The 23,639-nt window shown below is 43.6% G+C and overlaps 1 protein-coding gene across 2 annotated transcripts in view; it reads right to left on the bottom strand.

Moving 5' to 3' along the window:
• Positions 1-23,639, bottom strand: part of LOC129819551 (dolichyl-diphosphooligosaccharide--protein glycosyltransferase subunit STT3B) — a 90,973-nt gene that overhangs the window by 35,763 nt on the left and 31,571 nt on the right. For both annotated transcript variants that reach the window (XM_055875902.1, XM_055875901.1), the window contains exons 2-3: positions 7,545-7,653; positions 2,598-2,885 (exon numbers count right to left, since the gene is read on the bottom strand). In XM_055875902.1, coding sequence (XP_055731877.1) covers positions 2,598-2,885; positions 7,545-7,653 — 397 coding nt within the window. The remainder of the gene's footprint in view (positions 1-2,597; positions 2,886-7,544; positions 7,654-23,639) is intronic.

Below are 23,639 nucleotides of genomic sequence, written 5' to 3'. Positions count from 1 at the left end.
AAATCTGGACCCTTACAAATCAGCCAGGCTAGATAATCTGGACCCTTTCTTTCTAAAACTATCTGCTGAAATTGTTGCCACCCCTATTACTAGCCTCTTCAACCTCTCTTTCGTGTCGTCTGAGATCCCCAAAGATTGGAAAGCAGCTGCGGTTATCCCCCTCTTCAAAGGGGGGGACACCCTTGACCCTAACTGCTACAGACCTATATCTATCCTACCCTGCCTTTCTAAGGTCTTCGAAAGCCAAGTCAACAAACAGATTACCGACCATTTCGAATCACACCACACCTTCTCCGCTATGCAATCTGGTTTCAGAGCTGGTCATGGGTGCACCTCAGCCACGCTCAAGGTCATAAACGATATCGTAACCGCCATCGATAGGAAACAATACTGTGCAGCCGTATTCATTGACCTGGCCAAGGCTTTTGACTCTGTCAATCACCACATCCTCATTGGCAGACTCGACAGCCTTGGTTTCTCTAATGATTGCCTCGCCTGGTTCACCAACTACTTCTCTGATAGAGTTCAGTGTGTCAAATCGGAGGGTCTGTTGTCCGGGCCTCTGGCAGTCTCTATGGGGGTGCCACAGGGTTCAATTCTTGGACCGACCCTCTTCTCTGTTTACATCAATGATGTTGCTCTTGCTGCTGGTGATTCTCTGATCCACCTCTACGCAGACGACACTATTCTGTATACTTCTGGCCCTTCTTTTGACACTGTGTTAACAACCCTCCAGGCGAGCTTCAATGCCATACAACTCTCCTTCCGTGGCCTCCAACTGCTCTTAAATACAAGTAAAACCAAATGCATGCTCTTCAACCGATCGCTGCCTGCTCCTGCCCGCCTGTCCAACATCACTACTTTGGACGGCTCTGACTTAGAATATGTGGACAACTACAAATACCTAGGTGTCTGTTTAGACTGTAAACTCTCCTTCCAGACCCACATCAAACATCTCCAATCCAAAGTCAAATCTAGAATTGGCTTCCTATTCCGCAACAAAGCATCCTTTACTCATGCTGCCAAACATACCCTTGTAAAACTGACCATCCTACCAATCCTCGACTTCGGTGATGTCATTTACAAAATAGCCTCCAAAACCCTACTCAATAAATTGGATGCAGTCTATCACAGTGCCATCCGTTTTGTCACCAAAGCCCCATATACTACCCACCACTGCGACCTGTACACTCTCGTTGGCTGGCCCTCGCTTCATACTCGTCGCCAAACCCACTGGTTCCAGGTCATCTACAAGACCCTGCTAGGTAAAGTCCCCCCTTATCTCAGCTCGCTGGTCACCATAGCAGCACCTACCTGTAGCACGCGCTCCAGCAGGTATATCTCTCTAGTCACCCCCAAAACCAATTCTTCCTTTGGACGCCTCTCCTTCCAGTTCTCTGCTGCCAATGACTGGAACGAACTACAAAAATCTCTGAAACTGGAAACACCTATCTCCCTCACTAGCTTTAAGCACCAGCTGTCAGAGCAGCTCATAGATTACTGCACCTGTACATAACCCATCTACAATTTAGCCCAAACAACTACCTCTTTACCTACTGTATTTATTTATTAATTTATTTTGCTCCTTTGCACCCCATTATTTCTGTCTCTACTTTGCACTTTCTTCCAATGCAAACCAACCATTCCAGTGTTTTTTTAGTTTTTATTTTACTTGCTGTGTTGTACTCACTTCGCCTCCATGGCCTTTTTATATTTTATTTATTTATACATATATCTGTTTGCCTTCACCTCCCTTATCTCACCTCACTTGCTCACATTGTATATAGACTTATTTTTTTTCACTGTATTATTGACTATATGTTTGTTTTTACTCCATGTGTAACTATGTGTTGTTGTATGTGTCGAACTGCTTTGCTTTATCTTGGCCAGGTCGCAATTGTAAATGAGAACGTGTTCTCAATTTGCCTACCTGGTTAAATAAAGGTTAAATAAATAAAAAAATTAAAAAAAAAAAAGTACTGAGTAAAGGGTCTGAATACTTGGGTAAATGTGAGATTACCCTTTAACATTTTTTTTTATACATTTGCAAAAATGTATAAAAACCTGTTTTTGCTTTGTCATTATGGGGTATTGTATGTAGATTGATGAGGGGGGGGGGAACTACTTAATTTAAGAATAAGGCTGTAACGTAACAAAATGTGGAAAAAGTCAAGGGGTCTGAATACTTTCTGAATGCACCGTAGATATTAGAACATTAAGGACTGCAAATCTCTTCAAAAAGTACATGTCCCTCCCTTCAACAGGGCATGAGTATACGATCGGTAAACACACTGAAAAATAACATCCAACTGGTACTTCAGAGTGTTACAGCGTCAATAGTCGGTTGAAAAGACGTAGTCTGGTCCTGGACTAAAAAGCTACTTTGATGGAGATTCCCCAATGAGCTTGATTTTTAGTCCAGGACTAGGCTTAATCTGTGTCTGGGAAACCACCCCTAAAATGGTGTGTTAAAACATCAAATACAGGACCTTAAAAGGATATTTAAATAATAAAGTTCTGACTGGAAGGCACTGCCTATCCCATACCTTAAAAGGATATTTAAATAATAAAGTTCTGACTGGAAGGGGCAGGCTTACCCATAGGTAGTAGGTGAACTGCAGGGCGAAGATGGCGATGCCCTCGTTGTCGAAGGAGCCGGCCACAGAGCGGGAGATGTACCCGGGCACGATGGCGATAAAGCAGGCAGCCAGAAGCCCCGCCCCCTGGTTCCACAGCTCCCGCGTCAGCAGGAAGGTGGAGATGGACGTCAGGCCGCTGAAGACCGGCGCCAGGAAGACGCAGACGTCCCTGATGTGCACCGTCAAGTGCAGCAGGTTCAGCACGTAGTGGATAAGGCCTGCGGTGACCATCAAACCTGGATATACCTGGAGAGAGAAAAGAGATGAGCTAGAGGGAGTGGAATGGGAACATTTATGGCACCGTCATGCAAATGGATGGGGATACCAGTCTTATCCTGGATATAAAATGCTGACTGCCTTTTAAATTAACCCTAACGTACTGTAACTTTATCCACTGAGCAGTTCGTCGGAACTCCACAGGTCAGGCAGGAGAGTGATACATCAAGAAAGGGACGGCTTGCTGTGTCCACTTGCTTGACATACCACAAGAGTCAGTTAAGTTAATTGAATCTGCTCTGGATTTACACTTGTGGAAACCCAAGTAAGGCGATATTCTCCACCGAACTACTGACTAATTGCCTAATTCAAGGCTGAGGCTTCAAACAGACAAACCGTAAGACTCGGTCTATAATGCATGACACTGGTCCTAATTAGGCTTGTGTGAAAGGTTTTTGAAGAAGTCGGGGGGGGGGGGGGGGGGGGGTGAGTTTCAGTGTGAGTGATGCCTTGAGGTATGCTATGCCATGCCAGGCAGAGGAGCCCAGGGTACTTTGGCAAGTCTCTGCCTGCAGTGATTCTCATTTCCAAAAAGCTAGTCATAGCCTAGGAGGTCTAAACTATCAACCAGGGTCTTATTGCACCTCTCTCCCAAATCACCCAACCCAGTCGCCCTGTCCTGAGGATTGAGCCTAGCAACTGCTGAAATAATCACTGCCCCCAGAACAGATGCTCGGCTCTCTGTAGTCTGTATTACCCCCATATTCCTTTGAATTTGTGCCCTTCAGCTTGAAAATGTACCCGGTCCATTTCTTTACAGTAACAAAGGGCGGTTTATTGGCTTGGCAGAGCCCTATTGTTAAAGAGTGTCACATTTCTTCAGCCCGCAAATCTTATCTACGACTCTGGAGGGGGGAGCGGCTGGCCGATGTCCCCCTTGAGTGGGAGAGAAAAGAGGGATCTGCAGAGTGTCACATTAACTGGTATCTGCTCGTCCGTCGACTATAGGCGTCACCCTTCGCGTTAGCATGCACAATGAACGAGGCCTGTCAGACTCATCTGCAGCAGTTTGAATACAGAGAGGGGAGAGAAGGAGAGCTAATGGCGGGGCGGGATAAAGGAGGAAGGATGCAGGGGTGGGCTGCGGCACACTGTTTTAGGTCCCTGTTCGGAGATGGGAGAGGTGCTAGTATGCAGACTAGCAACAAAGGGTTTTGGGGAATACCACTCTGAAGAAATGGCAGAGTGACACCGTTCAGGTGTTAAAGTAATGCCTGAAAAAAAAAGTCAGGCAACTCTTGGGTGTACTTCACAATCTGCATGGGATGGATTGCATTTGATACAGTCAAGCTGCACTTCAAGAGGTACAGGAAAAGGAGGACTGAGCACGCTCCCATTGTCATCGGCGGGGCTGTAGTGGAGCAGGTTGAGAGCTTCAAGTTCCTTGGTGTCCACATCAATGGTCCAAACACACCATGACAGACGTAAGAGGGCACGACAAAGCCTATTCCCCCTCAGGAAACTAAAAAGATTTGGCATGGGTCCTGAGATCCTCAAAAGGTTCTACAGCTGCAACGTCGAGAGCATTCTGACTGGTTGCATCACTGCCTGGTACGGCAACTGCTCGGCCTCTGACCGCAAGGCACTACAGAGGGTAGTGCGTACGGCCCAGTACATCACTGGGGCTAAGCTGCCTGCCATCCAGGACCTCTACACCAGGCGGTGTCAGAGGAAGGCCCTAAAAATTGTCAATGACCCCAGCCACCCCAGTCATAGACTGTTCTCTCTACTACCGCATGACAAGCGGTACCGGAGTGCCAAGTCTAGGACAAAAAGGCATTTAACAGTTTTTACCCCCAAGCCATAAGACTCCTGAACAGGTCATCAAATGGCTACCCGGACTATTTGCATTGTGCGCCCCCCCCCCAACCCCTCTTTTACGCTGCTGCTACTCTGTTTATCATACATCAGTCACTAACTATACATTCATGTACATACTACCTCAATTGGTAGGCTACTTTTATAGCCTCGCTATTGTTATTTTTCACTGTCTTTTTACTGTTGTTTTATTTCTTTACTTACTCATTGTTCACCTAATACCTGTTTTGCACTGTTGGTTAGAGCCTGTAAGTAAGCATTTCACTGTAAGGTGTCTACACCTGTTGTATTCGGCGCACGTGACAAATAAACGTCGATTTGATCATTAGATTTGCTGTGGCGGTCATGGAATATTGTCCACCGGTTGTCATGCAAATTACTTCCGGTCTCAAGGTAATTGACCGTTAATTAACAAACCCGTTTAGCATCTCCAGGCCTCCGTGCATACAAGCCGCATACAGATGTTCCAAAGGCGCACATTTACGCAAGCCTAATAAATCCATGTAAATATACACCATCACAACGAATCCATGATTTATTTTAGGCAGCTCCAAAGAGACATGATATGAAGAAAATGTATTTCAGAAGAACAGAATGTGTTGGCCTACCGTATGTTATCTGGCTACGCACAATGCCATAGGTTATAGCACAGCTCATTTCACAGACAACATACACTGAGGGCACAACAAATTAGGACCACCTTCCTAATATTGAGTTGCACCCCCTTTTGCTCTCAGAAAATCCTCAATTTGTCGTGGCATGGACTCTACAAGGAGTTAAGTGTTCCATGGGGATTTTGGCCCATGTTGACTAATGCTTCCCACAGTTGTGTCAAATTGGCTGGATGTCCTTTGGGTGGTGGACCATTCTTGATACATACGGGGAAACTGTTGAGCGTGAAAAACCCATCTGCGTTGCAGTTCTTGACACACTCAAACCGGTGCGCCTGGCACCTACTACCAAACCCCGTTCAAAGGCACTTTCGTCTTTTCCATCCACCCTCTGAATGGCACACGCACACAATCCATGTCTCAAGAGCTTAAAAACCGGCCTCCACCCCTTCAGCCACACGGATCGAAGAGGGTTTAACAGGTGACATCAATAAGGGATCATAGCTTTGACCTGGATTCACCTGGTCAGCCTATGTCATGGAAATGGTTGCGAGACAGTGTATGCTCATAAGTCCCGTGCCATTATTTTATATTATACGAGTTTATAGGAAGAAGAATATCATTTAACTTTAGCTGAATAAAATGGGATGGATATTTTTCCCCATTCTGAAGTATACATGAGGTGCATTTTTTTTGTTTAAAAAAAAAATGGTATTTTAACAAGGCAAGAACATTCTTATTTACAATGACGGCCTACCCCTGGCCAACGCTGGGCCAATTGTACGCACAATTGATTAGGACTCATCAGCCACGTAGAAATTGAACGCGGTCATGAGCGCCATTAATACGGCCACTGCAACAGCCCTAGTTAGCCATGCATTGTGTAGGACTGCATTCCCTCCACTCTGTTGACTGTCAGAGAGTACGAGCTCATTTGCTTTCACACTACAGTATTCCCACAACTGGTGTGATTTCTGAGAAGGACTTCATGGAAGCACTGTTTTCAGAACAGGCGATTTGTAACATTCCCGAAGGCTGCCTGACAAAATCCAAAGGCCCTTCATACCTCGTAGACTGCGTGTAAGTACCATCGGGACAGCCGAGGGAACCACTTCTCACCTTCATAGTGCAATCGTGTGTCGGGGGAGAAAAACAGAGCTTATTGAGCCAGGTAGCCGACATGCAGCAAAAACAAGTTAACAACGGCAGAGTTATCCGCCAGAGGCATTGAACCTGGATCTACAGCCAGTTTGCATGTATTTGCATGTTGCTGGGCATTTGCATTCTGTGTACCCGGCGTCAGACCCACCTGTGGTTTAAACCCTGCTGCACTCTCAGCGCTGACCGTGACCGGTAACCTGGCGCGCTGAGCACCAGTATGGTCCATTGCCTACACAGACCTGTTATCCGCAGGTTAGGATGTTCGGATCCCTTGTGCAGGATGACAATCCATTGCTACTAAACAGCAACACCTGCCATTGCTACAAACCTATATTCCATAGCTGCAATATCTGCTGCTGCTAAAACGACTGACAGTAGTACTGAGCGCTGACATGTCTGGCTGTCTTAACTGCTCGGCGCTCGTCTCCCACCACCCTGAAGTAAATACACTGTACACAGCAGGGAACAAAAGAGAGAAACTTCAGCTGCCAACCTAGGTGGAGAAAGTGACGGAGGTAACAGAGGGAGCCATTTCGAAAGGTATGCACTACCAAGGCTGGCGAAAACCGTTGCCCCATTAGCTACTGTGCTCACAGTTCAGAGAGACATGCCGGGAGCTGGGGAGGAAGAGCGGGGTCGTATTTTATTCACAGTGCTCAGTGCACATTTTAGAGGTCCGCCCAAAAATATGAGACTGGAAGATACTACCTGATGGCTCTGCAGGCTTTAACTCACGGTGGAAAAGGTTGCGATTTCCCAACATCTGCTCTTGTTGGTAAACAGTCATGGGGAATCCGCCAAGTTAACACAGCTCACTGGTTGCTTCCGGAGTGTGACTAAGACCAAAGAGTCCTGGGGGAGGCTTATGAAAAGGTACGGTCATGGTGCTTCCTCAGCTAACCCCCCACCCCCCCCCCCACTACAACCACACAGGGAGTCTAGGCCTATATTTATTTATATGTAATGTGTTCATCCAACACGCTCGTTTTTCATTGGGATGACTTAAGCTTGTTCACAGAAGGGAACGTGTTAAACTTACTGTGCCCCCCACGATCCTCCCCAAGGGGTACCACGACCTCTCGTCGAACCAGTTGAGGAACTCGTAAAACCCATTGGTGGTCAGATGATGTGTCGACCTGTAGTTGAACCTGTGGGAAGATGGAGAAGATGACTTTGTTTGGCACAGGGCAAAAATAAACAGTGGCACACAAAAGCAGATAGCTAATACAAACATCTTGTTAAGATATTGTTGAATGTGCAAACAAATATTTGGAAAGAATAGCCTTTTTTTTTGTAGAATCAGTAAATAATAAGGCGGCCGGTGTTGCTGCACATGCTTTGTATCATTTGAGAGCGTTGGCTTCCCTTCAGCAATGGAGCCAATAAGACTTGGATCAACTGCAAGTTCAATCACATTCATAGTTCTGCACTCTCACAAAGCCTCACTTCTAACAATGTCCCGGCCAGCACAGGTTTAAGTGACCAAAAAAAAAAGATGTCTTCAAGAAATAATCAATTGGCTAAATTAACTCACTAGGGTAGGGGGCAGCATTCGTAATTTTGGATGAAAAACGTGCCCAAATTAAACTGCCTGCTACTCAGCCATAAAAGCTAGAATATGCATATAATTAGTAGATTTGGATAGAAAATACTCCGAAGTTTCTAAAACTGTTCGAATGATGTCTGTGAGTATAACAGAACTCATATGGCAGGCAAAAACCTGAGAAACAAATCCAACCAGGAAGTGGGAAATCTGAGGTTTGTAGGTTAAGTCATTGCCTATCGAATATACCGTGTCTATGGGGTCATATTGCACTTCCTACAGCTTCCACTAGATGTCAACAGTCTTTAGAACCTTGTTTGATGCTTCTACTGTAAAGGAGGGGGGAATGGGAGCTGAATGAGTCAGAGTGGTATGAGCTGACCACGCGCACTCACATGAGTTAGCTTGCGCTCCATTGCATTTCTACAGACAAAGGAATTCTCCGGTTGGAACATTATTGAAGATTTATAGTAAAAACATCCTAAAGATTGATTCTATACTTCGTTTGACATGTTTCTACGAATTGTAATATGACTGTCTGAACTTTTGCCTGGACTTGCCCATGCCTCGTGAGTTTGGATTGTGAACTAAACGCGCAAACAAAAAGGAGGTATTAGGACATAAATGGACTTTATCGAACAAATCAAACATTTGTGGAACTGGGATTCCTGGGAGTGCATTCTGAAGATCAAAAGGTAAGTGAATATTTATAATGCTATTTCTGGCTTCCGTTGACTCCACAACATGGTGGATATCTATATGGCTTGGTTTGGTGTCTGAGCTTCAGATTATTGCATGGTTTTTCTGTAAAGTGTTTTTGAAATCTGACATAGCGGTTGCATTAAGGAGAAGTGGATCTAAAATTCCATGCATAAGTTGTACCTTTTAGCAAAGTGTATTATGAGTATTACTGTAAATTGATGTGGCTCTCTGCAAAATCACCAGATGTTTTGGAACTACTGAACATAACATGCCAATGTAAACTAAGATTTTTGGATATAAATATGAACTTTACCAAACAAAACATACATGTATTGTGTAACATGAAGTCCTATGAGTGTCATCTGATGAAGATCAAAGGTTAGTGATTAATTTCTCTATTTCTGCTTTTTGTGACTCCTCTCTTTGGCTGGAGAAATGGCACATACCCTAGTGAGGTTAATGCAACCGAAGATATTTAACGGTTTGGACTTCTATCAAGCCACAAACACTAAGAAAAGCAGACACTAGGAAGACAACTGCCAGAGAAAAAGCAACCATTAAGTACAATTCACAGGCACATTATCTCCTCGCCTCATTCCGTGCGGGTCCTGTGTAGAATGCCCATATATGCGTAGGCCCGCGTGTTAACACATCCTTGGAAAAAAAGAGTCTACTGCTAGTGCAAGTTTGAAGGACAATTACCAACTTCATCTGACAATACGGAGACATCCCAAACATCCAACCCGAACAGAGTCCGCTTGGTTTGCGCGACGTCGCCGCTCTGAAAACGGCAAGCTTTCATTTCATTCTCTCGAAAGATTGTGAAACGTCTGCCAGAAGCCACTCTGTAAACGCTTTGCATACAGATTCACAAGTGGTCGCTTGCTTTGCTTAGATTCCACGCTAGGCCGTGAGTTCGATTAAGATCTCAAATCTTCATATGGCTCAGCGCGAGGCAGTGAAAAAAAACAAAGAAACAGTTTATATGTAGGGGGCAGTTGACGTAACCAGAGTAATATAACACACTTCATGAGAGTTGTGTAATCAATGTGATGCACCTGTGGCTCTGAAATAAGGACATCCATCCTTGGGACAGACCACGTTAGTCTGCAGAAACAGTCCCGACGCTGGTATGTCAGCAACCCCTAAGGACAATAGCAGCATCCTTCCCTCATACTTTGGCTTCATAGCAGATGATTCAGGAGATTCGAGCCAGCCAGCACACTGTCACTGAGCTGCTGGGAGACAAGCAGCTCACACACATCCCAAAATGGGTGGCAAGCTCACTACTCACTGCATGGCGCTTTTTCTTCTACACAACTCACCCGAAGGACTCGTATGTGCAGGTGGGGAAAGGGGGTGGCCAAAAATCCTTCGATAAAAAGTGTTTTGGGGGACAAATTCTAGTCAATGATGGTCTTTTCTAGGCTTACGTTATTTTATAATCGGCGGGTACACACGGGACATTTAAAGTTCGGGCGCTTTTAAAAGGATTTCTGGTATCGAGGAAGTAGGCTTTGAACAGTGACAAAAGCCAGCGAGGAACAAAGAATTAAAGGATGTAAACAAACACTTGCACACGTCTGGTGCACTTACTGTTGCAGTTCACGTTCAAGTAGAATACGACACATGCTTTCGTTATGGCTCATTCCTTATTCACTGACTGACACGTCTAGAGAGGAGACCAAGCTACTGTTGAGCACAGAATGCACACACACACCTTATATTGCAGTGCACATGATGAGCACAGACAAGCTGGCTCTTCCACGGAGATGGAACTAGGACGGTGTATCCCTGTGGCTCCTCATGCAGTCAGATCACATTATTTTAGAACCTGAGACTGGACACTTTCACAAGTTTGAGCATGAGCTAGCAACACCAGTGTTTCTTTCAAACTCTGGAGCATGGACAGACGAGAAAGGTATGAGGTGCCCAGCACTTACTGCCACAACCTAACTTCTCATACCAGACACAGGGAAGCTATTGTTCGCCAACTGTCAAAAGCACAGAGGCGGAAATAAAGAGAACCGCAGAAAGCACGTGTAAAAAATATTTTAAGAAACTTCACCCGCTGTCTCAACATTTTCCAATGATCTCATGGACAGCAGAGCAGAGTGTTTTATCCTTGCACTTGTCACTTTGATGGGGCGGATAATGTGGCCTGCCAAGTGCATTAGCAATTTAATGCATAACTGCCTAGTCGGTCCCGGCCGACAGAACATCACTGCACCATCAAGTAGTGAGCAGGTGAGCTTCAAGCGACAAACCCCTGCCGTTTAAATCACGCCTGGCCTCGGAAGCATGGAAATGAACTAAACGTGGCTTTACGTGTCAACTCTGTGGCAAATTTCACTGCGAAATGCTAATTATTCACAGCATCTTATACATTTGAAATTGGTTGGGGATGCCCTCAGGCATCACAACTTATTTCGATCATGTCCGTTACAGATATGAGTTCTCCATTGTTACAAAGCCCTCATTCAGTGCATTAAAAAAAAAAGGGATTCCTTTGTGGTTTATGGGCCGGTAACGTCTTGCACCTTGGTAACCACATAATCAAATGCATCATTGGTTTTCCTGCCCTGCTCCTGCTGTTTGGATAAATGTCCAAATAGACTTTTGTCCCGGAGTGCACTTGCCACCTTGACTAAGCCTAATTGCCCGCTGTCTTCACACTATGGATAGATTACCTGTAAGTGTTAGAGTTCAGGGAATTAACCACGCAGCGGTACCAAATATTAAGCTGGGGCTGCCTGAAACACAACAGCTCAATGTTTAACACGGGCGTTTGGTGATTTCGTAGAATTTGCACACAAAAGCCCACACAAGTCGCAAACAAACCAAGAAGGCAGGAGCAGACCCATCTGCAGAGCGGTGACCTTTTCAAAAAGCCAGTCACAATAAGTACCATACATCTGGTTCTGCCTTTGACTTCGGTAAAAGCAAGTTAAAAAAATTCCCAACTGCCCGACTTTACACAGCTATGGCATGTCTTGTTGTCATTTCAGATTTTTTTTTTTAAATTGGAAAAGTATTACGAATAAATGCCAAATGAAGTCTATGGGGACCAACTAGCAACAAATCCATACTGGAGTCGCGACTCCTGCCTAAGAGTGAAACTCCTTCAAAAGCAGGTATGGGAGAGAACAAATGCAAGTGTCAACTCTAGAAGAGGAGGTTAGGAGTAATATTCTGAGTTGCCACCTAAATGAAACATTTGAATAACAGGATTACAAATACATACACCAGAACTAGCTTGATAATGGTCACTTATGGGATGTTCCAGTTGAATTACTTGGAGATGAAGCATTACAGCAGGCTTTAGGCGACCCATGGGAGATTAAGGACCGTCAGCCAAGGCTCTACCAAGACCCAGTCTTGGCTACTTTCCATACGACTCAATGGCACTCGGGGGGAGGACCCACCCACTAGGCAGGACTGTGCAAACACAGCCTATTCCCCTTCTCACCGCATGCTCATATATGACTTATGTACCAAAATTAGATTTTTTTTTTTTTTTTTTACGTTGGATAAAAGTAGAGACTCGAACTACAAAATGGTATATCAGACACTGCAGTTGAAAAAGAAAATGGCAAGTAATTCTGCTTTGAAAGTTGAAAAACTTTCAACACATACTGAGCAGCTCACGTTATAGACAGAAGCATGCTACATGGCAGACCAATCCAAACTCATCGCCACATGTCCATCCATTATGTCAGCCAATCATGGCTAGTGGGAAGGTCCCTCTCTTTTTCCATGGCTAAACCAACTAGGCTCGTCATTTAAAAATTGTCTTCGTATTTAAGGATGGAATACAAGGTAGTTAAGGCACATGAAAGTTCACATGTTCCAGAAGGCACAAAAAATGAATTTTTATTTTTTTCAAATTATGTTTACGTTCAAATGGCTCTCCTGTGAAGTAGTGACGTGCGACATACGCCTAGTTTCCTGAAACAAGTCACATATGGCGGAAAAGAGTGACACTGGTTTACTATAATACTGCAGTGTCCAACAGAGACAGAAGCTGGACAAGAAGACGTTTTGGCGAATGGGCTGTATTCCTATTCACGCGACACGGTTAAATAATTACTGAGCGATCCGTCAAGTAATTGCATTTTGTGGATGTTTGATGGCAATATTGTGCAAATGCTACAGGAAATTTGTTGATCATTCTGGATTTAAATGTTAGCTGTAATTACCTGCTCACCAGTATACAGGCTTGATGAGGTTCTGTCACCGCTGATTTAGTGGTGTTTGCATGAACAAGAGCGGGAAAGAAAAACTATATGCTCATAAGATCAGTATGTGATGAATACCAAATTGAGCTAATGATTCCGCCAAGTCAACCATTTCGGGGATTACGGAATGAGCAAAAAAAAAAAAAAATCTGCATAATTTCAGTGTGTAAACACTTGCTGAAACAGTAAAGAACTTGTATCTGATCATGCGCATGGCTTCCAGAGACAAACCAGCATCTGCGGAACGTCAGTAAATCATAACACCATGAAAGATCTGTCAAATTATGAACAAAACAAATTAATGTCTAACTCAAAATGTCACAATTTTTTACTTTTCAAAACAAGCCAGCTGGCTGTAGTTGTTGGGAAACAATAACAGATGGCTTCTGCTCTAGTTCCTAGGTGGGGCATACTGCCATCATGTCAATAAGCAAGGATCTTAGCAACTGTCAAGTCAAATCAACACATGAAAAATGACAAGCTATGTAAAGCCATCTGCAGAGCACAGACACAATTATGTTATCCATATTGATAGTTCATGGGCAAGGTGGGAAATTAACTTTTTGGTCTACCAGCCACTGTGACAGGCAGATTTTAAATCTACTCTATTCATAACATGTTTGTGACCTGCTTCTTTTAACCAAATGGATTTGGTTAAAAGCGCCTGCCCTGCCACAAAATGCTGAGTGAAAGGGCTTATTTATGATTATAGTTCAGGGCTCTACGCTGCCATGATGCGCTCCTAAGTAGAAATGTAGAAGCACACAAATACATCTAGGTGAACAATGACTAAAAAGTTTGTTAATAAACGTTTTTTCAGGAGTGATCCATGCTCAATCAAGCACAATCATTACGTGAGATGTTCAGTTGGCCCTTTAAGGGATGGGCCATTACACTGACCCTCACTTGTCTGATTACTATTATTTGTATTTTTTTTTTTATCTCAGACTGCGATGTCTTCGTAGTCAAGAAACACGAGGACAGAGTCACACTTTAGTTGCGTTTCGACCAACTTCTGTGAGCGTTGGATATAAAAAAAAATATCAGTTTTTAAAAAGTGACCAAATGCTCTGTGTGACCACCCGGCAACGTGGCTGGTGAAAAATGCATTCTTATCCGTGAATGACAAAAGTCTATCTGCATTTGGCGGGTGTTAATTTCCAACCCTGTTCATGGGAACAACGGAATTAAAGCCATTTGAAACGGCATTGAAACATTTCTGAATCCCAACTGTCAAGTTTGCCAAAATCGTTAGTGCTTCTAAAATTGTCTTTTGAATGGAGCTCCCTCAATACCATATTTTCAAGAGCTGTTCAATAGCATATAGCCTAGTTCTGCTATGTTTAGGCCTTGCCTGGGGAGAGAACAGACTAAAAATCGGTCTGGTTTATTTGCTCGGCTTATTTGCTCCAGAGCAAATAAAACAGTGTTCCTGTAAAAGGACACTAGGGCAAAGTCTGATAAAAAGTCTTCCCTGGATTCTTATTGCTGTAGCCCCATGGCAAGTAACGAAAGTAATGGACATGTAAGACTGTCTTAAAAAGGAAAGGTTTGAAACTAATTATAAACTGAGTGTTTCAAGCCTTGAATGCCGATTGGCTGACACCCGTGGTATACGGCCATGGCTATGACAACATTAATTTTTACTGCTCTAATTACATTGGTAACCTGTTTATAATAACAATAAGGCACCTTGGGGGTTTGAGGCATATGGCCAATATACCACAGCTAAGGGATGTGTCCAGGCACTCCGCGTTGCGTCGTGCTTATGAACAGTCCTTAGCCGTGGTATATTGGCCATATACCACACCCTCTCGGGCCTTATTGCGGTTCACCGTAAAGGCTACACTTGTTGTATTTGGCTCAGAACTTTGAGCTCAGTCATGGACGATGCACACATGGAACAGTTCAACAGCAGCCTGGCCCAATGAGACACAGATTGAGCGGGTCAGAGTGCTCGCCAAGCATGTTCAGGACCTCCGGAGGTCAGCCGCAGTTCTAAAACCGTATAGCCTTACAAGAGTTTCAGAACGTCGCTCAGCAAGTCCCTGCACTGCACGACCAAACTTTAAAACAAGTGTGTACGCGGCTTCTGAAAAATAAAAATGGTTGTTTAGCCTCATGGTACAGGCATCAATGGCTGGCGGTGGAGCATGCAGAGCGGGCAAATTCTATTTATATTTAAAAAAAAAAAAAAAAAAAAACATTTCACACTCGATAGATTGCAGTTTTAGAAACAAAACAAAAACGAGCTCATGAATAAAGCCGTTGCCAAATGTGTTGTGGCCCTTCCTTTGAGAGGGTGAAGCAGAGTGACGCGAGCAGCCAGTCCCTCTCAAATGAGGCCAGCTCATCTAGACTCTTTCCTGACACTCAATGAAACCAGAAATCAATCACAGCGACACATCAAGGAGCTTGGGCACCAACAAACTCATAGCTCATTTGAAAGTAGACAAACACTGATCAAGGAACCACATTGACCAAACACTAAGGACACGGCTACATACAATAAATTGGTACAAGTTTGTGAATGCGAGGCATTCCTGAAACAAAAGCCATACTCTTAGGAACCAGAGGACAGTTTGGAAGCAATTCTAAATCCCTCTGATCTCAAAAGTCCCCATAAGAACAGTTTACACAAGCTTTCTCTACAGGGATGTGCTGCATTCCTGAGAAATTGCACTGAGCCAGTACAAGAAAACAAGTCGTCATTTTCACAGAGGTATTTTTATTACAGTTGCGCAATATAAGGGTAGAAGCAGTCAGTAGCATGCTCTGCGATAGAAACAACTTTACCGCCCGCCATTTTGATTATTACAATGTTTGACCTGTGCTTTATGCAGATTGCCTCCAATTAAATGTTTTTCAAAAAAATGATTTGTCACATTTTATAATTTAGTAACAAAGGACTATCAATGCCTTCCTGGAAAACCTCCCACCGGGATTTCAAGGGTCAGTTTTGAAATTAGCATGACACGGGGAATGACAGACGAAAACTAGATTCATCCATCTGAGATGAAAGTAAGCCCTTGTGAACAATGAATGACAGACTAAAAAATGTCAATTAATTCCACTCCTCAGCATTTAAGTCAGTGGGAAAAGGTTGTCTGAGATATTGAGTCAAAGTCTATAAAAACATGCAAAATTACATATGCGATTGTTTCACTTTAACCTGCTTACGCATGCAGACCTATTAGCACAGAATGTATTTACACTCAACAAAAATGTAAAGTGTTGGTCCCATGAGATCCCAGAAATTGTCCACACACACAAAAAGCCTATTTTTCTAAAATGTCGTACCCAAATGTGTTTACATTCATGTTAGTGAGCATGTCTCCTTTGCCAAGATAATACATCCACCTGACAGGAGTGGCATATCAAGAAGCTGATTAAACCGCATGATCATTACACAGGTGCACCTTGTGCCGGAGACAATAAAAGGCCACTAAAATGTGCAGTTGTCACACAACACAATGCGTGCAATTGGCATGCTGACTGCAGGAATGTCCACCAGAGCTGTCGCAAAACAATTGAAAGAATTTCTCTACCATAAGCTGCCTCCAACGTTGTTTTAGAGAATTTGGTAGTATGTCCAACCGGCCTCACAACCGCAGACCACATGTAACCTTGCCAGCCCAGGAACTCCACATCTGGCTTCGCACAACTGAAGAATATCTGCACAAACTGTCAGAAACCGTTTCAGGGAAGCTCATCTGCATGCTCGTTGTCCTCACCGGGGTCGTGACCCGACTGCAGTTTGGCGACGTAACTGACTTCCGTAGGCAAATGTTCACTTTCGATGGCCACTGGCATGCTGGAGAAGTGTGCTCTTCACAGCGGAATACCAGTTTCAACTGTAACAGGCAAATGGCAGAGCGGACAGCGAAAAACAAAATGCAGCTTATCGATGGCTTTTTGAGTCATTGTCGTGCCATTCATCCGCCGCCATGTCCTCATGTTTCAGCATGTCGGCCCATGTATCTGTACACAATACCTGGAAGCTGAAAATATCCCAGTTAATCTATGGCTTGCATACTCAACAGAAATGTTTGGGGTGCTCTGGATCGACGTGTACGACAGCATGTTCCAGTTACCGCCAATATGCAGCAACTTCGCAGAGCCATTGAACAGGAGCGGGACAACTTTTCACGGGCCACAATCAACAGCCTGAACTCTATGCGAAGGAGATGTGTCACGCTGCATGAGGCAAATGGTGGTCACACCAGATAGACTGGTTTTCAGATCCACGCGCCTACCATTGTTTTAAAGGCATCTGTGACCAACAGATATATATCTGTCTTCCCAGTCATGTGAAATCCATAGACTAGGACCTAATTCATTTAAATTGACTGATTTCCATATATGAACTGTAATAGTTTTATATTTTTGTTCAGTCTTCAAATAACCACTACAGGGAAGCTATAATCCAACTTCACCAACCTATAAACAATGACTGTAGAGGCAGAGATGGAGTTCAACAAGATGATTGCGGGATTCTGTCTAGGTTAAAAAGGTCAAAGCAAACTGCTATGCTCCTTTCTTATTTAAAGACTTCCAGCTTTAAGAGCAGGCTTCTTCTCAGTGGGGCTGCAGAACTAGACCGATCAAGTAGAGCTTAGCCTCCATCTCCCCAGAGTCCCCCCATCTAAGCGGATGTGACATTTGAACAAAGCAGGGGAAAGTAAACAGAGAAGCCTCCCCGTGGATAGTAAACAATCAAATAGAAAAACACCTACAGCACTCTGCTGAAGGAGCCAGTGAACAAACACAACCAAGCTGAGAAGGAACATTTCCAGTTTGGCACAGGAACCCTTCCCCATAACAGAAATAAAAGCTCGAGTCGGCAGTCAAATCCTCCAACTTAAAGCGGCTTCTTTTGAGGAGCGCACCAGAGGCATTCTTGCCTTAGAGGAGCTGAGCTGTCTCCCAGTAGAGAGGGAGTGTTAGACTTATGGGGGCAGAAAGGAAACAAATATTGGTTATGGGTGTTTATGACAACAATCTGTGGGGGAACATGAGAATGGCGGTACAGCAACAGCACTGCAGACAAACACGCCACGCTTGGCCAGTGAAATGGAGCTGGGTTTTAACTCACTATGCCTAATTATTCAAAAAAAAGAGGCTTTTTACACATCACAACACCCTGCCAAATACTATATAAAATCCTAAAAGACAAACTGAGCCCATAATACCAAACCTAGAGGCGCCTTATTAAAATGCAGATTTGACGACCGTCTGCACACAGTGAAGTGCACAGTGGGGAAGCATCGATGTCAAGCCATTGGATATTTTGAGAGTTCGTGCGCTGACCATGATGAGAAGCTGCATGGGGCCCCTCGCCATCTCTTAGCTTTTGCATGACTTAACTGTTCATCCCTACAACTCCCCTTTCAATATTATACTGCTCCACGGGTAGCCAGATCCATCTGGATGAAAGGATCATCTAGAAGATTACGTTAAAAGGAGGATCATAGCGACTGCTACCTGCTTACAGGCTGTTGCTGAAGCGACATCTTGGAAGCTATGTCAGTGGATGACCCCGAGTGTTAGATGACGAATTGAGCGGTTTGCGCCACACAAAAGCGACCATAAGAGCCTGTTTTGTGGCGAGCAAAGGAGAAAAGAGATGCGACGCCTAACCAAGACGTCCAGAGGGGAGAGAAAGAAAGAAATGTGACTCTGGATGACAGCATGTTTGTTTCCAACGCTTGGGCTGTTCTCCTAAAGAAGTTAAAATCCCCTTTGGGTTTTGTTTCCACGCCACAATACTAAGGAGCGTCGCAATACTGGTACTGTCCCAGCCCTAAAGTGAATGCTCAGAGAAGCGGCGCAATTACTTTGACAAAAAGCGTCCTGTCATAACTGCTCCGTAATCAACGGGAGATATCAAAACAGTAAGGACGTCGTCAGTGGTAATTACAATTATATGTAATCACCATCATATTTAAAATCAACATGTTTAATACCCATTGACACCACTCAATGAATAGGCAAACATCTCTGTGATTTGGATCAAACTTCCAGTCTTCCTCCTCGTTATCCATATATGGGGGGGGGGGGGGGAAGAGACAGCCTGCTCATGAGGACTTCATTTCTCCCCCACTCTTCTGGTTCAACCACCCAAAACACAATTATGCATGAAATTCCTTCTCGCTCAGTCATCCCCTGATGTGGCAGTTTATCAGAACTTGACTTCAGTGGGAGGTCAACCGTTGGACTCTGAAGGGGTGCTCTCGGGTCTGAAGGTGCAAGTGAGCAGAAAAGGTCCTGAGCTTTCCGAGTACGCTGGTAAAGCTTGGAGCTGCAATTATTCCCCCCCAGACAAAGCATCACTATCATACCGCCGTACAGCAGAATGACTAGCCGACCCCAGGAGTCACTGAGACCGATAGCAAAGACAGTCTAAGACACGCACGCCTCATTGGCTCAAACGTCGGCGCTCAATAAAGCCCCCGCCAAGACGGTACACACTTCACAGCGAGCAGAGTACGCGCTCCCTGGTAAGCTCGCTAAAATCAGAGACAGTAAAGCTACCATTGAAACAAGCTATCCTTGGCCCAAAGACACCACATCCGGATGAGCGGAGAGCCACAAATTCGACAATGCTGGGGTCAGAGAATTTACTGCCAGGGCCCCGGTAATTACACCGTCTCTGTACACCCTCAACCCTTCATCATTATTTCCAAACACACAGCCGCTACTACATATTCTATAGCTGTGAGATGAATTGGCAAATGGAGGGGGGTGTCGCCACTCTGCTGAAAGGAGATGATTCATCCTTCCAAGGGAAGACTCTGCAGGCATAAATCCCCATCTTTCCTGGCCTCAGCACCCTGGGACTGTATATCTCTGAATGAGTCAGGCAGGGCACGGGCCATCTGTGGGGCTCAAATCTCTCCCTGCGCCAATGTGCCTACTAATAACGAGGCGAAGAAAACAATTAAGATGACAAGGTAGTCCAGGGGGACTGGAAAGAGCAAAATATCAAATCTAAGATATTTCAGTTCTGTCAAGAAATGTGCAAACTTCAAATACTGAGAAGTTTGAAGCATTTTTTGTTGCTTAACTAGCGTGATTAAACTTAAGAGGAAAGTATGAGAGCTGCCCGGCCCTCAGAGGCCTGGCAAAGACTCCAGACGCCAGACTGAGTTCAATGTAATGGAGTCATTAAGACTTAACAAGGATCTTGAATATGAATACGAGGAAATTAAAATGTATGGTTGAAAAGAAATTGCACAGAATGAATCAAGTGGACCATAACTTTTAATGGGGCGTGACATCCAAGTGGGCAAACCAGCACAGTCAGGCGCTGACTTCCAAACACTAACAGCAGTACAAACCAACGCAAACCTTTTTAATATCACACTCAAATTCAATTACATGATTTGCCATGTCAAACTCAATAATCTCCGTAGGGTACCTATTTGGGCTGACCCCATTTAGTCAATCCGTTGATGCACCATCTAATTATATACTGTGCTTGTAAAGTGATGTTATTTGATCATTGGAAAATTGTTGTTACTCACAAAGCCGAGACGCATATTTAGAATGTTGCTCCACTGTCAGTATGCATCTCTCCCTTTACTCTGTGTGCAGAGGGGGGGGGGAAGCGGGAATAAGAGCCAACAGCAAAACAGGGAAGATATTTTCATTGCAGGAAGCAAGTTAATACACAATACTGTTGACCAAATAATGGTTTTAGAAAAAAAAACTAAAATTAGCAGACAACGTTGTGCAGCCTAATCTCTGAAATTACCGACAATCAAAATTGCTTCGTAAGAGGGCAATGTCGGGGTAATTTTTGGTTTATGGTCCCAGCTCTAGTTAATGTAAAAGAACTGTGTGATGCCAAATTAACATAGTAGTCAAGACAATTTCAATTTTTTTCCAATATATATATAAAATAAAAAAAAGTGATATCTGGTTAAAGATAGTTTTGACATCCGTTCAAGTACTCAGGCACATCCCTGCCTTAAAGGGTATTTTATTAAAACGCATAGGGTGTCTACAGTACCAGTCAAAAGTTCATTTTTACAATTTTCTATATTGTACAATAGTAAAGACATCAAACTATTAAATAACATATGGATTCATGTAGTAACCAAAAAAAAAGTGTTAACCTCTCTTGGGTAGGGGGCAGAATTTTGAAATCCGGATGAAAAGCATGCCCAAAGTAAACTGCCTGTTGCTCAGGCCCAGAAGCTAGGATATGCATATAATTGGTAGATTTGGATAGAAAACAAACATTTCTAAAACTTAAAATTATGTCTGAGTATAACAGAACCAATACACCAGACAAAACCCTGAGGACAACGCCAGCCCCCCCCCCCCCAAAAAAAGAATCAGCCTACCTCTATTTTCAATGGCTATCACTTTAATTATAAGTCCAAGTCCTCCCAGATTGCAGTTCCTAGGGCTTCCACTAGATGTCAACAGTCCTTAGAAAGAGTTTCAGGCTGGTTTTTGGAAAAATGAGCCAGAAATTAGTTTTTCTAAACTATATTGAAAAAACATACTTTACGATGAAATGGTCACATGTATCAAATAAAATCAAAGCCGGCGATATTAGTCGTCCATAACGGCAGCTAAACAGAAGGCAAATCCAGGTGCCTCCTCGCGCTCTCCAGAAAACAGGAAATGGGTGACACGACATACGTCATCAAAGAGCTTGTATTCCACTTCAGACCAAGATAAACACTCAATTTCTTCTCTCACCGCCTCTTGACATCCAGGGGAAGGTCTATGAAGTGCATGTATACTAATACTTATGCCCATTTATAGGCAGGAAGTAGAACAGAGCCTTGATTTCAGACATTCCACTTCCTGGTCAGGAAGTTTGTGCCAAATGAGTTCTGTTTTACTCACAGATAATTCAAACGGTTTTAGAAACTAGAGTGTTTTCTATCCAATAGTAATAATAATATACATATTGTACGAGCAAGAATTGGGTACGAGGCCGTTTAAAATGGGCACCTTTTATCTGGCTACTCAATACTGCCCCTGCAGCCCAAACAGGTTAAGAGGGAGGGAAACTCAGCGTAGTAATGTGTGGGATTATCCCTTTGTTTCTATCCAATCTTTACCAGACAATGACACTTGAGATTTGTAGCATTCTTAAATGCTAAGGTTCAACAGCCTTCCGCGTACTCAATTGTTCCTAGCCACAACCATTGGTACCACTTTTAACCAGAGATTTAAAAAATCTGATTGACCTTGGCAATCGTTATGGACGCAAATACTTCGTTTAGAGTACAATAAGGAGAGTGACTTGAGGCATTTATAAATTGGCAGACAACTCAAATGCTCTCTGAATACTGAGCACTTAGCTACTACATAAACTTCATTTGATTGAGTGTGCACCCAATGAAGTACAATATTCCCTCCCTCTAAAAATGTCTACCAGACTATAGATCTTACTGTGCAACTGACAGAAAGTAAACAACTTCAACACTTAAAAGCCATTTAGAGGGAAATGAGTGCACAAACTTGAGTGAGGACATGGCTCTGCATTTGAATACAGATGAAGGGAAATTAGGCTAAATCAAATGGAGAAAAATGCTCACAAATTGCTCATTGATTTGGTTCAACTAGCACAATTCCCTTGCCTGTCCTAAATAAGGTATGTGATGTTCAAACCTCGTCAAAGACCCTGGCAACAACCAACTGCCATTTAAGGCCCCTTTGTACAAGCTGGAAGGTGAGAGAGTCACTGTATTCTTGCTGGGCTAGAGGGGGGTATGCCTCTACTTAGACAAAGACCTCTATGCACCATGCAGAGTAGCATTTGTTTGATGTACCAGCTCTTCTTAAAAAGGAAGATTCCACCCAAGAACAATACTTTGGTATTTGTTTCATTAGTCACTGGTTGATATAGTCCCAATATGTCTTACATGTTAGCAATCAAGTTTGAGATCTACAACTTTCAAAATACATCATACCAGCTATATTACTATGTATTTTGAAAGTTGTAGATCTCAAACTTGATTGCTAACATGTAAGACATATTGGGACTATATCAACCAGTGACTAATGAAACAAATACCAAAATATTGTTGTGTGGAGTTATCCTTTAATGATCCATACAATTTAATGAGTAGCCAATGTAGGATACAGAAATGACTACGGGAGGTAGTAGACCTTGAAAAACAAAAAAAGCCAATCCATTTTACTGGATGTGACTGTGCATGCATAATTAAATAACCAAAAGTAAGATTTGGCCTTAATTGCTGCTCTAATTTTCAGGAGAGTTGAGACAAAATGGGCCTTTTGTTCCCCCTCCAATTAAATATCACCCCAGACGTGCCTCAGCATCCGCAGCTCAGTGTCATCACTGCAGAAATGAAAGATCGTGCCATCAGTCTGTGCTGCAGGAGGATCCACTATGTGCTCAATGAACAAGAAACCACTAATGTGCCAGACCCATATTTGGCTTCATAAGAGAAACCCTGACATGAGCACCTAACCTGGAGACCTGACTGGCCCTTACTCTACAGCGGAGCCACAGGGATAAAGGGCTTTTTCAACAGCACATTGTCCACCCTACCCTACTACATCAATGACTGAGTGCAACATCCCTACGCAAAAACAATGTTGTTAATCTGATAAGCAATAAATAGGCCTACTTAAAATGAGAACTAACAATAGTCACGGT

Source organism: Salvelinus fontinalis, chromosome 22 (assembly GCF_029448725.1).
Source record: "Salvelinus fontinalis isolate EN_2023a chromosome 22, ASM2944872v1, whole genome shotgun sequence".
NCBI lineage: Eukaryota > Metazoa > Chordata > Actinopteri > Salmoniformes > Salmonidae > Salvelinus > Salvelinus fontinalis.
Note: the sequence above shows the minus strand (reverse complement) of the source record. Positions and strands in the feature narration are given on the sequence as shown.